Source organism: Hibiscus syriacus, unplaced genomic scaffold (assembly GCF_006381635.1).
Source record: "Hibiscus syriacus cultivar Baekdansim isolate YM2019G1 unplaced genomic scaffold, ASM638163v2 tig00110342_pilon, whole genome shotgun sequence".
Taxonomy (NCBI): domain Eukaryota; kingdom Viridiplantae; phylum Streptophyta; class Magnoliopsida; order Malvales; family Malvaceae; genus Hibiscus; species Hibiscus syriacus.
This window is the reverse complement of record NW_024062693.1, coordinates 273,924-290,354: the sequence shown is the minus strand read 5'-3', so window position 1 is coordinate 290,354 and position 16,431 is coordinate 273,924. Positions and strand designations below refer to the sequence as shown.

Sequence of the window (16,431 nt, the reverse complement as noted above, 5' to 3'; positions counted from 1 at the left end):
ACCTATATTCAAATTGTCAGAACGTTAAGTATTGTCAACTACAGCATTCAATATACGACTTTTAACAATTTTACCACAAACGATTTTTTCTATCCACTTACAAAATCACCAGTTGCCCCTGTAGAACCGATCGATTCCATCCACATCATCACATACATGACGCAATCATATCTGTTACAAAATTTAAAAACCACACATGTCAATTGGGATGAATACTGCATAAATTAAGCTTTCTATTTGTGATAACATCTCATACCCATTCAATTGCTTATTCTTCTTATGCTCCACAAATTTGAAATTTTTCAAGGGATACTTTCCTAGAGATCCACAGGACTCAACCCAAATGCGTTTCTTATTATAAGAATCTAATATTTTAATCTGCATTAAAATAGAAGAAGTTATGCACCAAAAAAATTATGCATTATAATTTACATAATATCCTTTCATACATACATACATACCAATCTCTTAGCATCATTCACTCGCTGTTTAGCTGCTTCAGTTGTAAACATACTATCATATATTGTTACAACATGATCTACCATATCCAACACCAACAGATACCAATGTGAATTATGGTAGTTTATTGTGATCATGATCTGCAACAAATTTCACACCCAATTTGACAAAATTCAACATTCTATATCCGAAAACATCATTTGCAATTGGTATGGTGTCTTACCTTCTCACAGTCGGTGAATTTCACATAGTTATCCAATATGACACCCCAGAAGGTAGAAATACTCTCAACACTTTCTTTGTTGTTGGCTTCCAACGCCTGTTGCTGTAATTACGCAACAAACATTATTAATTTACCGTCTATAACACTACTTTTCAATATTTATTAATTTAACTCACCACTAAGAGGTATGGAAGGTAGCCAATCCTCCGGAGTGACTTTTGAGAATCGTAGCATATGGTCCAGGCGAGCAAATCGATAACCTAACAAAATTAATTACACAATCAGAACATATTCAATAAGTTTTAACATTTTCTACTTTCTACTTACCACACCGCCAACCCATTCCGTAGGCTTCAACGTTGCAACGTCGTATACAGTAGCGAATTGATTTCCCATTGAGATTACAGAATATCTGTATGAATCATTAGGATTAATATGTTGTCATGAAATATTTAAATATCACTCACAAAACAATATATTTCACTTACCCGATTCTAACTCGCTATTCCATAAATAATTACAAATTGCAGCTTCGATGTCATCAATTCCGCTTGGAATATCCGCTTTTTCAACCTACAATTTTGCATACAAATTTTTGGTCACAACAACATAATAAAAATCAAATTAAGTATTCTTTTATTAAACTTACCTTCTGCTTCTTCTTCTGGGGTGCAGGACATTCCGAATCCAAAACTGCTGCTATAACACTCTCCGGTGTATAAATGCCATCGACTTCCTTCCTCCTCATTTCTTCCATCTCTTCTTCTTCCTCCTCCCTCTTTTCTTCTTCATTTTTTCAGTTCATCGTACTTTTTTTCTACATAGCTCTTCATCTCTTTATTTCACCCTTCAATTGAGCTCCTTCATCCGAGTATTTATCAACCACCCCTTCACCCCGTAAGTTCACTCCTCAAATCCACAACCTCCTTCACCACTCCCTCAAATTTTTCTCCCGTCACCATCTTAATATCACCCCTTAACACCCCAACTTCTTTCACCACTTCACCCCTCAACACCTCTACTTCTTTCACCACTCCATCTATTTTTCCTTCCACTACCCCCTTATGCCTCTCGAGTGTATCTTCGACTCTCTCGAGTTTCTCTACGACTTGATCAAGTTTCTCTTCGACTCTTGATTGTCTTTGCATGATTTCAAATTGGATTTTTTTGATATCAGCCAATTCAGACATCAAAATGTCGAAGTTACTCTGTTTTGCTTCACCGTCGTCCCACTCACCGTCATCCCCCAATACAACCATCCCTCCTTTCTTCTCCTCTGCCTCCACTGCCTCCTCTACATCCTTGCCAATAACCTTCAAAATTAAATTACAATAGTAAGACATTGATTATATTCTTAATATTATTTAATTACATTTATTACCATTTCTTGCTTCTTCCCTCTATCCAACTTCAACTTCACCATCACTCTAACCACCTCTTCCTTCCCCCATGCACGGATGCGTGCCACTCCGGTTCTTTCATAAGCTGGCACTGCCTCACAGCCCGACCAAAAATCGAACAGTGCAACCTGCATTTATAATAAAATTTATATTTTATATAAAACACAAAAAAGTGATTCAACTCATTTACCTCTAAGATTGCTATGCACCCTTTGAGGTATCTCTGGCTGCCCTTTTTAAAGGTGATGATTGATTCAATCAATCTCGAATGGATATATTCAGCCCAATTGAATTCACCCTTCAAGCCTTCATCGCAAATGAGCTTCATATATTCCTTGTTCGTTGACGTATCACCCGTTGGACAAAGAAATATCCCGACAAGGTACAATAGAACTCGGGCCTTCAGCTCATCCCCCCAGTAAGATCCACTTTTGATATCCTCTTCAACTTCAAGATATGTCACCTTATGATTCAAACCATATTTGGAGGCAAGTGCTTTCCAGTTCTTACTCCTACAGACTTCTATAACACTTTTGCCTTTGTTTTGTACCCCCAATACGGCTGCAGCAGTCGATACCCCCAGAGGGAATGAATAATCACCATACTTAGCCATACATTGACTGACGTCAAATTGTGCCATCAAGGATCGACACAATTCCCTCCGAATAGGTCGATCCCTTACTCCGATCAACGATCCAAAACCTATTTCTCCCAGCACATTCAACTGACCCTTCTCCTTAAGGTGTTTAATTAATAAATTCACCCTTTTAATGCTGCATCTTGTCGACACTTCCTACTTTTTTTAACAATATATAATGTTATAGTTCTTATATTTTGTATCAACGTATTTACAAGTTTAATGAATACCTTATTTTCATGTGCTTTCCTCCGTTCTTTGTATTCTTTACTATCATTCCTTGACTGTGTGATGTAAGGTTCCTTTTCAGCATCACTCATTGAATTCCATTTGGACCTCACATCTTTTTTCACCTAATATTAAACATAAACGTTTCTTAATCAATACATTAACACTAAATACTAATACTACTCAATGTCAATTTCATTTTACATACCGAACCGCTCTGTGTGCCATCTCCCTTCATCCTTTTGCATTCGGCCATACTGTTAACATTTAAAATTTGTAATCAATTTAAAGTTTATCGATACTTTAATCCAATTACCATTTCAACAATAATAACAAAAAGACATTGATACTTACTAGAAGTACATATATCCACCCTTTGGTTGCTTTCGAGTCTCGGCCTCAATTTCAAAGTCATCTGCTCCACCAACAATTTTCCAACCCATTGACTCCATTTTTCCTTCATATATCAGTTTACGCAAATCAAATTATTTTGTTACATACACTTTTCAATATACAAATATAGATAACTACTCTTGTGGTAAAACGGTTTTCTTCAAAAGAATTTGAATGGCCACACCAAAATGTGTCGGCACATTTATACAACCTATAATATCATTTTCTACCTATAATATTTAATAAAAGTATCGACATTTATATTTTTCCTTGAATATCTATTTCTACATGCAATCGGTCCCAAATGCTTCCTTACTCCAAAACCCCAAACAACACATAAAAAACCCTATCGCGATTACTGTAATAATAAAAAATTAGGGTTTCGACAACATACTTTTCGATTCGACTGCAGCAACAAACAAACAAACTTCGCTTTAGAAACGCCTTCTGAAATGCAGCAAAAATTACTCTTCGATTTCAAAAACTCGTCCGTTCTATCTTTTTTCAGAGGATATTTAGCTATGGCCTTTATATTTTCATCGGATATGTTATTTATATTTAATCGATACAAATACAAAAGTGTCGATACTTTTATGTCAGGTGTCGATACTTTCGAAAGGATAATTACCTATTTCTTTGAAAGTGTCGATAATTTATTACATGTACTTACGAAAGTATCGACACTTTCAATATATCCGGTATCATTTTACCGGTTTTATCATTTTGATACCGGTTTTATCATATTTTTACCTGTTATATCGTTGTGGATCGATATATTTTTTTAAAGTATCGACACATTATAGGCGCTATAACTGCTTCTCTTTTAAATTCACAAAGTGTCGATCCTTATATAACGTATCGACACTTTTAAATTTACCGGTTTTATCATTTTTTTACCGGTTTTATCATATTTTTACCTGGTATATCGTTTTGGATCGATATATTTTTTAAAAGTATCGACACTTTTTAGGATTTATAACTGCTTTTAAAGTTATGTAATTTATGTTTCAATTTATTTAATAGTGTTTCATGTTTTCCACCTACAATATTAATTTAATAATTTAATTTACACAAAATTTTATTTGATTGTTTTGATATTTTATAAAATATTATTTAGAATTTCAATTTAACAATATTAACCAAATATAATAATAAATATGTTTTCAACAGTGAAATAAGTATGGACACTTTTATAAAAATGATATATACTTTTTTGAAAGTTATGTAATTTATGTTTCAATTTTTTTTAATAGTGTTTCATGTTTTCCACCTACAATATTAATTTAATAATTTCATTTACACAAAAAATTATTTGATTGTTTTGATATTTTATAAAATATTATTTAGATTTTAAATTTAACAATATTAACTAAAGATAATAATAAATATATTTTCACAGTGAAATAAGTATGGACACTTTTATAAAAAGGATAGATAATTTACAATATAACAGGTAAAAATATGACAAAACCAGATTCATTATGACAAAACCGGTAAAATTTACTTGATATGTTAAAAGTATGGACACTTTTATAAAAAGGATAGATACTTACCGATAACCAAAGTTTACCGATAACCAAAGTTTACCGGTTACCAAATTTTTTAATAGTTTTTCATATTTTCTACCTAAAACATTATTAGTTGTCAACATAATAGGTACCGCTAAACCGAATTTATTAAATACATTTTAATGTATCCGATAATGCTGTATATTAGCCGTATATTAATCCGCCTTTCCTGAGACATTCCCGCTTCCATACTCGAAAACATCTGTCAAGTGAAACAAGTAAAAAGATTCTCTTTCCTTCTATTTTATACAGAAAAAAGGATCCATTCTAGTAAGTTTCAATAATTTTTTATTTAATATTATATATCTATAATATGAAAAATATTATACCAGTTTAAATAGTTATTAGAATTTTTTTCTAGTTAATATACATCTCGTATATAACAATATTTTTATTTTAAGAATAATGGAACTATTTTCGTAGTTATTTTGCTGTTAAATCTACCATCGGTCACTCTAAACATTTTCTTTTTTGCATTAACTAGATAATAAGATATGTATATAATGTTGCAATTCATATCACAAACATAGGATTTGCCCATATGGTTAGAGCCTGTCTAATCTTCCCCAAGTATAAGATTTATCACATTTGATTGGATAAAAAATTATTAAACTAAATTAAAATTAAAATCAAATTGTAAAATTAGAATATATAAATAATGAGGACTAAAAATGTAATTATATTAATTATCACATATTCATGTTGGCTTCTCCATCAAATGTTAACTACAAATAATTTGATTAACATCATTTAAATAATTAAGTGATTTAATTGACAAATTTTAAAATCAATGATCAAATTAAAATCTCACCATAGTTGAGTAGTTAAAAGTATAAGTTTACCCTAAAATGATTTAAATTTGAGAGATGAAATTAAACACCGATTGGAAGACATTTTTAGGGAATGGGGCCGCGTGATTTGCTCATTCTGATCATCATCTATCAATCGATCAAGTATGACATATATAATAAATATTTCCAATATTACCCTTGATGTTTGGAGAACACACATGCCGTGTGGCTTCCGGCTAAAGCCGGACCACCCGGTTGGCTTTCTGACCACGTCATCACCCGATGGTAGGGGCCGCATCCTCCCCATAAAACCCTAAATTCACGCCACATCCCCATCCACGGTTTCTATCCTTCCACGTGTACCCGTCTCCCTCATCCTCACCGTTCCCGCCAGATCACCCGGGCAGGCCTCTAGTCACCTTCCAAACCTCTAACAACCCTTCGATCAACAAAAGGATTTTATCTAACGCTCAAAACATTGCCCGAAAATCAAACGGGCAGATCTCATCGCCTTTAAGAATCCAGCCTAGCCTTCTCTCCTTCCTCGCTCAACAAAGGGGTAGATCCCAAGCCCAGTCTTCACGTTTAATTATTTTTCTCCAAAAGAAAAATATTTTCTGGGCTTTTCGTTTTAAATTCCTGGCCACTCTGCTTCAGTTGGCGCGTGTTGGTAACGCTCTTCCTTTCATGGTTTTGCTCTGTCGATCCGAATCGGGAATCCCTCGCCGGAGCTCTACCGGCTCCTGATAATTTAATGGCATCCGCTGTGTTAGTGAATCGGAGCGGTTCAAATTGGCCATCGCAGCCGAAAGTGAGTATAGCCAAATTCATGGGCAAGGTTCCCTTCAAAGGAACAAAACCAAACCCTAAATTCAACAAGAAGCGTCAATTTCACAATCATTTGGCTCCACCAGATGACGTTGCTGGCCATGTCGTCGATGATTCTCCTGCCGTGACCCAATCCGCAGATTCTGATGATGCATCATCAATTAACCGGAAGCTGAACGATTTCAACCCTGACGCCTTCGTTAGCTTCCGTATCAGCTCTTATTCGAGGAAAGAGTTGATTGATCTGAAAATTCAGTTGGTTACAGAGTTGGAACGGGTTCGTGAATTGAGGAATCGAATTGATTCGAATGATTCTCACGCTAGATCCAGCTCCAACAAGAAAGCGTTATCCAAGAAGAACATTTCTGGCAACAAACGGCCTTCCCCCTCAAATTTCAGCAAAGAATTGAAGAGATTAGGCCCTCAAGAGAATGGAAAAGCATCAATGGGTCATTTGATGAAAAGTTGTTCCCAAATATTGATCAAATTGATGAAAAACAAGCATGGGTACATCTTTAATTCGCCGGTGGATGTGGTCGGAATGGGTCTTCATGATTACTACAATATAATCATGAAACCAATGGACCTGGGCACGGTGAAATCGAGGATGGGAAAGAATTTTTATGGGTCTCCCTTGGAATTTGCGGCGGATGTGAGACTCACCTTCAATAACGCCATGCTGTATAACCCTAAGGGGCACGAGGTTTATGCGTTGGCTGAGCAATTACTTGCGAAATTTGAGGAGTTGTTTTGGTCGTTGAGCTTGAAGTTGGAGGAGCAAGACGAGCTACCCGAACGGGGTTATTACGAGGAAAAGTTGCAGGCGAGTTCTTGGAATAATGGTGAAGCCGATAGGTTGAAGAACGATGAGGAAATGGAGGCTGAGAGGATAATGGTTGATAGGTCAGATTCAGCTAATTTTGTTGCAAAATCTGATAGAAATGGAGGGGTTTCGGGCTTTGTTCCAAACCAAAATCCAGCATCACCCCAACAGATGCAACCTCAGGTGCCGACTAGGGTGGCTTCACCAGTAAGGCTTCCCCCGTTTAAGCCATTGAAGCAGCCGAAGCCGAAGGCCAAGGATCCGAACAAGAGGGAAATGAGTATGGAGGAGAAGCAAAATTTGGGGATGGCATTACAGAGCTTACCGCAAGAGAAGATGGATAATGTGGTTCAGATTATAAGGAAAAGGATTGGACATTTGAGGCAGGACGGGGATGAGATTGAACTTGATATTGAGGCAATGGACACGGAGACGTTGTGGGAGTTGGACCGGTTTGTCACTAATTACAAGAAGAAGGTCAGCAAGATAAAGCGGGAAGCGTTGATGGCAAACAATGCATTATCTAATGACAGCCATAGGGTAAGCACTAAGCACATTGTGATTGCTTGATGGTTACTAATAGTTGGTATGAGTTTATGATTGTTCTGATTGGAAAATGCAGGAAGATGCAAATACAGAGAAGTTTGAGGTTCCAATGGAGATAAAGAAGCTAAAGAAAGTTGATGCGGGAGAGGAAGATGTAGATATTGGGGATGAAATGCCAATTAGTAGTTTCCCACCTGTGGAGATTGAGAAGGACAATGATGGTGCTAGTCGCAGTTCTAGCAGCTCCAGCAGTTCGAGCAGTGATTCGTCATCTTCAAGTGGTATGTGTGGATGTATTAGAACTAGTGTTCATCGATAAGGGAATAAAAGAGGAAATCCTTATCTTGTAACGTAATTTTTACAGGTTCAGATTCTGGGAGTTCTTCAGGAAGTGAATCGGATGCTGATGATGCCCGATCTTAAAAGGATGAGCTATATTTTGAAGCTTGTGAACTGATATTGGGTTTTTTTTTTGGGGGGGGGGGGAGGGGGTTTAGATGAGGATAGATTTTGGTAACATACTGGAAAAAAGATGTGGATTCCAAACAGTGTTTGAATGCTGCTGCTGAAGAAGTGAACCTTTTTTCCCCTTCTATTTTTGTGTCGATGTACAGGGGGGGTGGAGGAGGAGGAGGGGGTTGTTTTAATGTGGTGGTGTTTTGTAATGGTTGCTCTCTTTAATGGGGGGAGGATTGCAGGGAAGAGGGTTTGGTGGAATATGGGTAGTGGTGGTGGGGGAATACTTTAGTAATGGCATCAACCCTGAAAAAAGGGGATGGGGATTACATGATTCTCGGCGTCAAAACAATAGAAGCAATTTTAAAATGGAATCAATGGTTGTTGGCAAGCATGGTATGGCAACTCATTCAAATTTCAGACCCTTGTATTTTTTTTAAATAAACATAGGGAGATTATGTAATGTGCAAGGGAGGTTGGGAAATGATGGGATGACAGATTGAAGTGAAGCCTGAACAGATTTTGGATCATATCTGGAAAGTAATTGATGAACGGTCCAACTCAAAAGAGGGGCACTTTGCCCCTAATTCCATGGCCAAGACGATTGCAACTTTTCTAACATAAATTTAAAATGGTAAAACATGTAAACAGCTTCTAATTATAAAGAAGTCATAAAAATGTAAAAATATAAATTAGTTATTTATTTATTAATCTTGACGTTGACATCAACAGATGTTGGAGACGGGATTTCTTTTAACTTCTTTTACCCATTGGAAGATTCTTTCTTAAGAATACCAGATTTTGCTCTCTTTGACAAGAACGACCTTAAAACCTCACTGTTTTTAATCTGAATTCCATTATAGTGATAAATTCTCAATGCTTTAAGATCTATCAACTTCAATGGATTAATTTAAGCTTAAAAGAAGCCACCATTCAAGCCATTAAATACATGTAAATTTAAGCTTGATAATATCTACAAGTCTAATTGTTTCTGTTGTACATAAAAGCAAGTTTCCTGTATTATGCGCATGGAGACGTGTTTAGGCAGAAATTGTTGACACTGCCAACTTTGAAAATGCTGACAACAATGGGGTATTCATAATTTCATCATCCAAATTCCAGAGAAACGTGTATAATACTTTTGATATATGAAATAAAGAAAGACAACTCATCTTAGATATAATATATAAATAAACAAGAGGATGCTCAACAAAATCCCTCAGTTTCCTGGGCATGTCCAACGAATTATCACCCACTGTGACCAATAATGCAAAAACTAATCGACAAAATTTGAATCTCACCTATGGAGGCTTCAGCAACACTCAGAAGCCATACGAGTTGCAGCGACAAAACCTAATTTTTCTCTATATCAATGTATAGATGCATCAAAAATTACCTTCATGCAGTCACTAATTGAGGATAAATAGTCGGCGGAGAAAAGTCTGCTTGGACTGAATGGATTCGGCAAAAGTTCGCTGTCAATGGATGTTTTTTCATGAATTTTTAAAGCTAACAGCAAAGCATCAGGATTTCCAACATCAACAGCTTCTTCAAACCACTGACAAACTCCGGGAGCTTCAAGAATAGGATCCAACAATGCTTCAGCAGGCAGCTGCAACATGTAGAAATGTTACATAATGATTGAAACATCTACTTAACACATTAAACGCATTCATAAATAGCAATAACTGTTACAATACTGACTTGAACCTTGACACGACATACAAATGAGAATACTTGGAACTGCGAGTATGATAATCGCTAACCAACATATCTTTACAGTTATTGGAGGTTATAAAGACAAAATAAATGACCTAGTAAACGCATAACAAAAGGAAGAGTATTAGAAGGACTTGGCACAACATCCAACCAAAAGAGAAAGAAATTCTTTATAACGATACACTTAGAAACCATTGCAACCAGCACATAGTATTAATATTTACATAAATAATAATAATAAAGTGCTGACATCTAATTAGGCAAAATATTAAGTTAGCAAAGGTTCAGAATTATTACAGATTTCCCACATCCTGGCAGAAAAAAGTATGAACATCACGAAGAAAAAATCCTATCACTTAATCAGAAAAATACCTTTTCAACAATTTCTAAAACGATGGAAACTGAAGGCTCCTGCAAATATCGTTTTTTGGTAGAAAGGGAGATATGAGCACTCATAAATTTCTTGATGATACGAGTATCTTTAGTGAGTCCGCCAGATTGGGCAATAGCACCATATGCAAATAAGCAACCCAGAAGGCAATCCCTTGCTTCCTACATAATCAAAGCCAATTACTTGATGTAACAGAGTAGATGAAAAACTGAAATGCATTGAGGAAAGCAAGCCTACCTGACCCTTCATCGATGACGGGACCTCCAATAAATTAACTATAAGTTTCAACAAGGAGTCCACTTTGATGCTACGAATTGTGGCCAGCAAAGCAGTCAAACCCAATGCAAAACCCTGTCTAACACACTGCAAAACAAGTTGAAAAACATAATATCAGCCACAAGCCAATTTAAGTTATTTTATGGATGGTCAAGTATATAGCAAGATAACAAATGAACAAGTACACTTCAGATGCTAGATGTTAGACTAGATTCAAAAGATAACTTAGGTGACACACGGAAAGCATTTTTAAGTTTTGTTCGAAGTGTTCTAGGAAGATTGTTTTATTTTTCATACACGGGTAAAGCAAAGCAAAGCATCGAAATGCAAATTGAAGAAAATAGGAAAGCTATGATTTTCGCAGTGAAATGCAAAATACAAACTTTTAAAACATCAAGAAGCAAGTAGCTACATGAATTCATGCGAGACAAAGAACAAAGATAGCATCAAACCTCTCTCGACGAATAAACACCACGCATCAACCTCTGCACATCATATCTCAAAGATGGTGCACAATTATCCAAGCCATCATCCTTTCGAGCTTCCAGTTTCAAAACACCCTCAACCAAGTCCTTATTCTCGAGTCTATCATATGCCTTCTGAACCTCCTGCAACTCAGACACCATTGTTTCCACCGCTGCTTCTCTCACCGAAGAATCTGCCGAAGCCAAGTCATTAAAAACACCGATACGGAACTCAGGCAAACTACTACAAGATGAAGAGGCCACGGGTTCGGGGGCACCATCTCCTTTAGATTCAACAATCAATTGTTTTGGCCGAGGCTCCTCGTTTTCTAAAACCGAATGCCTCCTCTCCTTGTCCATTTGTTTCCTCTTCTTTTTCCTCTCCACTGGTTTAATGGAACCAGCAGCAGCAGAAGATGAAACAACACATCTCCCTTATCTGCATCTTTTTTTCTTATCCATCTTAATTTTCTTACCAGAAGGCAACCAAAACCATATTATCAGTAGCTAAATAAGTTTCACCCTCAAGAGGTTCTACCTCAGATTGAGTACTTCTTTTCTTGCTACAGGTCAATATGTCATAATTTAAAAAAAAAACAATTATGACTTTATTTGAAAAATTAGTGATTTTGAATTAATTTGAATTAAATTGAATAAGAGTCGCCATCGATTTTTAGGTTAAGTAGGTCGAATACCTAAAAACGTCTTTTAAAACAATTTTAAGGAAAATCATTTTTAAGACAAAAATTGGTTTGCGTTATCCAAAAAACCGATTTAACGGGTCCGAGAGTCGATTACGCGTGGGAAAGGATTAGCACCCCACAGTGCCCAAAATTAGTACTTAGCCGCTTACACTTTGTTGTAATGGTGGAAATTATGAATTCACAATGATAATTAAAGTATGATCCATTTATTAAAATTAATTTGTTTTGAATTATTTAATAGAGAAAATCTTTTAATTTGAAAAGAAATCTCGAGATCAACAATTTTCCATCGGGAAAACTATCTCGTCTATTTCTTGTCTAAAAAGAATATTCCCTCATCGATAAAAGAGTGAATCGAATATAAATTGAAAATCGACATTTGCAAACAACAAAATAAATTGATAATTACTTTATCATGCATTGCATTGTTCAAATTAAAATAAAAATGAATTAGTTAACAAAATAAAATCGATTTATTTCAAGTTCATATTTCATTCGAACGTCGTATCGGATCACACTACTTTGACAAAAAAGTGTTTTCCACTCCCATTCTATAAATAAGTTTTCTTGAAATTATTCGCGTAATATTAATAGTTAAAGAAATACAATAGAAACAAATGTGATTGAAAATATGTGACATAAAATATTTACAATAAATATATCTAAGCATATTTATTTACATATAATTACATAATATGTAAAATATACACATATATAAAGGACTATATCATAAACAAGAAAACATCACAGATCAAATTACAAACAACAAAAATAAGCACATTCGGTAATTCAATGGACCAAAATGACACTAACATAAACTGGAAGGACCTAACAATAATTATGAACAAACCAGAGCCCCAATCAACATTTTAAACAAATATAGGTACCAAAAACAAAAATAACCTATAAATAATATTAAGGACTAAAATAAAATAAACAAGAAATATGAAAGGGACAGTTAAAACTATACCAAAATGCAACCATATGAAATAGTGACCAAAATAAAAGATTCTTAAATGTTGTGGCAATATTCGAACATCAAAGAAAATAACATAAGACATAGGGTCAGTGACTTAAAAATAAACATAGGAAACAAAATGCTCAAAGTAGAATATCAGTAGATTTAAATTAATGACTTCATAATAAAATTACAAAACATGGGGGACCTAAACTGTGATTTGCCCCCAAAAATTGATGAACACAGGTGATATTACAAAGCTACAAGGACTCGATTTTCTATTATCCCCAAGCACGAAAACATGCTGAGACACCCCTCTTAGACAACGTCGTACTGCAGATGGGATAAAACCCCATTTTAAGGGTTATTTCAAAACTCTATTTCATTTCTTACCCCAAACAACATGCTCTCTTTTCTCTCTTCCTCTCTCACCTTCCACCGTCGAGGAGAATGAAACAAAATCCCCAAACCTCTCTGACCACCACGAATCGGTGGCCAATTGAGGTACAAAATAGCCCCAAATGAAATCTCTTCTCACCCTCAAACCGAAAACCAAACCTAAACTCTTAAAACACGACCCTTAACCCTAGATCTAAAAAGTCTAATGGTTACATTAAAAAATCGGAGGCCTTGGCTCGATGAAGATCCCGGTTCCAACCAAGAACAGAGGTATTTTCTTTCCCCTTTCTTTTTATTTTCGAGAGGTTTCTCTTTTTTGTTTGAATCTCTTTATTTTACCTTTTTTTCTTCTATGTTCCCCTCTCTTTTTTTCGGTTCTACTCTCTTTCCCTCTTCCTCTTTTCCTATGTTCCTGGCTTGATAAAGACTTGATATGTTCTTGTATTACTGAGAAGATAAGGTATGAATACCCTATTTTTGGCTTGATTAACAACCCTAATTTTCTCTGGATTTCTTTTTCTTTTTTTATTGTTTTCTTTATTTGATATGCTTGGTGATTGACTGGTGATTGATTTGGGTACTGTTCGGCTTCTATTGATGACAACGGCGGCTCGGGAGTGATCGATAGCGGCGGCTGTTGATATTTAAGGTTTCCCTTGAGTAGTTGAGGACCGTTGGATCTCCATCAGATCCAACGACTAGAAATTGGGCGGCTGGGGCAGAGAAGGAAACCCTAGTCGAGTTTGAGTGCTAGGCCTGGACCGGGTCGGATCTTGGGCCTCAGGTCTGGGCTCCAGTTGGGTCAGTTTCTCGGTGGGCTTGTATTTGATTTATTAATGGGCTTAGGTTGATACCGTTGAGCTTATGTAACTGGTGGGCTTCGGGTTGTTGTTGTAATTTGGGCTCCATTTTCAAGCCTACAAAATGTAATAATTAGTAATAATAAAAGTAAATAATAATAATAATAATAATTTAAAATAAAAATAAAATCCAGACAAAAATAAGTGTCACCCAATATCTGAAAGTTGTCCGCAATTATAACTATGGATAAAAAATCAACTTTCCCAGCAGAAAAAAACGAATCAAAACATAAAAAATAATCAAAGATATAACCTTTATGAGTGACAATGCTATAAGCGGATTAAATTTTAACGACTGAATCATGGAATTTCAATACTTTAAAACTTGTTGCAAAAATGAAAACAAATATATACAGACAAATTAAGAGACAAGAAGAGTTACCGTTGAGTTTTGTAATCTGCTAGTTAAAGAAAGATGAAGCCTCAGTGATATAACTTGGTAGGGTTTAGAGGGAGAGAGGCACAGAGAGCTGTTGACCATTGTAGGGTTTTATTAATTTATAAGAAATAATTTTAGAAAAATAAATATATTATTTTATAATTAAAAAATATTATAATTTAATAATTTAAATTGACAATCAAACTTAAGCATCCTTATTAATTTTCACAGTAAAATGATTTTATAAAATAATGATTATTTTTTTATACCATGGACATTCCTTCTAACTCTAGCTGGACATTTAAGAGAATCATGAAGCTTCGATCCCTTGTTTATCCTATTTTGTCTGTAGGATTTAAGTGTACTAAAAGCTTATGGGAAGATGTTCGATTGAAGAACAACAAAGTTTCCTGGCAGAAACTGATCTGGTACCCAATACACATCCCTAAGCACAACATCATCACTTGGATGATAATTCTGGACCCTTTGCCCACTAAAGACAGGCTGCAGAAGTTTGGAATCATTGTTAATTCTCAGTGCATCTTATGTTCTGAAACTAACAAAACCAGAAATCATCTTTTTGCTGATTGTAAGATGGCTGGCTCCATCTGGCGTTCCCTTCTTCTTCTTCTTTCTGGTATTCACAAACCTCAATTATCCTGGTCTAACTTGTTGATCTGGGTGTCTGCAACTTGGAAAGGAAAATCACTTATTACCAGCATTTTAAAGCTCTCTTGGTGTGCTTTCAACTATACAATTTGGGAGGAAAGAAATCATCGTCTTTTCAGAGGTACTTATAGAACCGAGGAGGAAGTTCTTCTTGCAATCAAACACATTATTAGTACTCACTTAAGTAGCAGAAACATTAATAGATTAGATAGCACTAATTTAGATTTATGTAACAATTGGGGTATAGTCTAATTTTGTTGTTCATAGTTTACCATTGATCTTGTTTCCATTGATTGAATTGGTTCTTTTGTAGCAGTTTCTGCTTCCTTTGGATAATAAAAATCTTATTTATTAAAAAAAATGATGATATTTATTTTATATATTCTCAATCATTTGATAATCAATGTTTAAATATCTTGTCGTCGTTGTTACTAAACCCTAGACTTAGTTTAAAATTCACAATTATAAATTGACCCATATTTAGTTTAATATTTAATTTTTTTATTTAATAAGGGTTAATGAGAGTGCTTATGAGATTTCAGTCCCAATTACCGTCTGCTAAGATTGTCATCAACGATGGCGTTTGGAGCTTTGTGGTTGGTTAAGGGTCCTAAGTTCGGCATCCAATTGTCATGCCAAAACCAACAGATAGAGAGGAAGCCATAGAACATAGGCCATATTTTTGTAATCGCTCTCCAAAGGGGAGAGCTATTCAGCCTGGTTAGAGAGATCGGGCAAGACTCAACCATCCTGTATTTCTGTCGAAGAAGCGTGATCCAGTAAGAACCCTTGTTTATGACGAGATTATAGCATACCTTTCGGGTGCGTTTGGTTCACGGAATGGAAGATTACAATGGGAATGTAAGATTACCAGAGAATAGGATTACTGGGAATGTTATATTTTGTGTTTGGTTGGCTTAGTAGGAATGTAAGATTACCGTGTTTGGTTAAAGGAATAAAAGATTATTGGAATGTATATTTGACCAAATTGTCCTTATTATATATTTGTTTTTTTTAACAAGTTGGAAAATATTTAAATATTTTCTTTAAAAAATTTAAATTTATAAAATTTATATAATTTTTTTACAAAATTGAAAATATAAAAAGGTTTAATGAAAGGGTAAAATTTTATTTTAACCCCTGAACTTCATATAAAATTTTAATTATAGACTTTTTTTTGTAAATCTAAAATAGTTTAAGGATAAATTTGTAATTTAACCTTCGTAGAATTTTTATTATTTAATGACAGAAAAATGATAT

At 35.0% G+C, this 16,431-nt stretch overlaps 2 protein-coding genes across 2 annotated transcripts; both read left to right on the top strand.

The window, feature by feature from the left end:
• Positions 1-6,248: 6,248 nt before the first annotated feature.
• Positions 6,249-8,900, top strand: LOC120120596 (transcription factor GTE7-like). Its single transcript, XM_039140200.1, has 3 exons — positions 6,249-7,890; positions 7,973-8,177; positions 8,261-8,900. Exons 1-3 carry the CDS (start codon positions 6,454-6,456, stop codon positions 8,317-8,319), a joined length of 1,701 nt encoding a protein of 566 aa, XP_038996131.1. The 5' UTR covers positions 6,249-6,453; the 3' UTR covers positions 8,320-8,900.
• A 5,872-nt stretch (positions 8,901-14,772) lies between these two features.
• LOC120120625 lies at positions 14,773-15,507 on the top strand. The gene is made up of 2 exons (XM_039140216.1): positions 14,773-15,292; positions 15,488-15,507. The coding sequence occupies exons 1-2, from the start codon at positions 14,773-14,775 to the stop codon at positions 15,505-15,507; spliced, it is 540 nt and encodes a 179-aa protein (XP_038996147.1).
• The last annotated feature ends 924 nt before the right edge of the window (positions 15,508-16,431 follow it).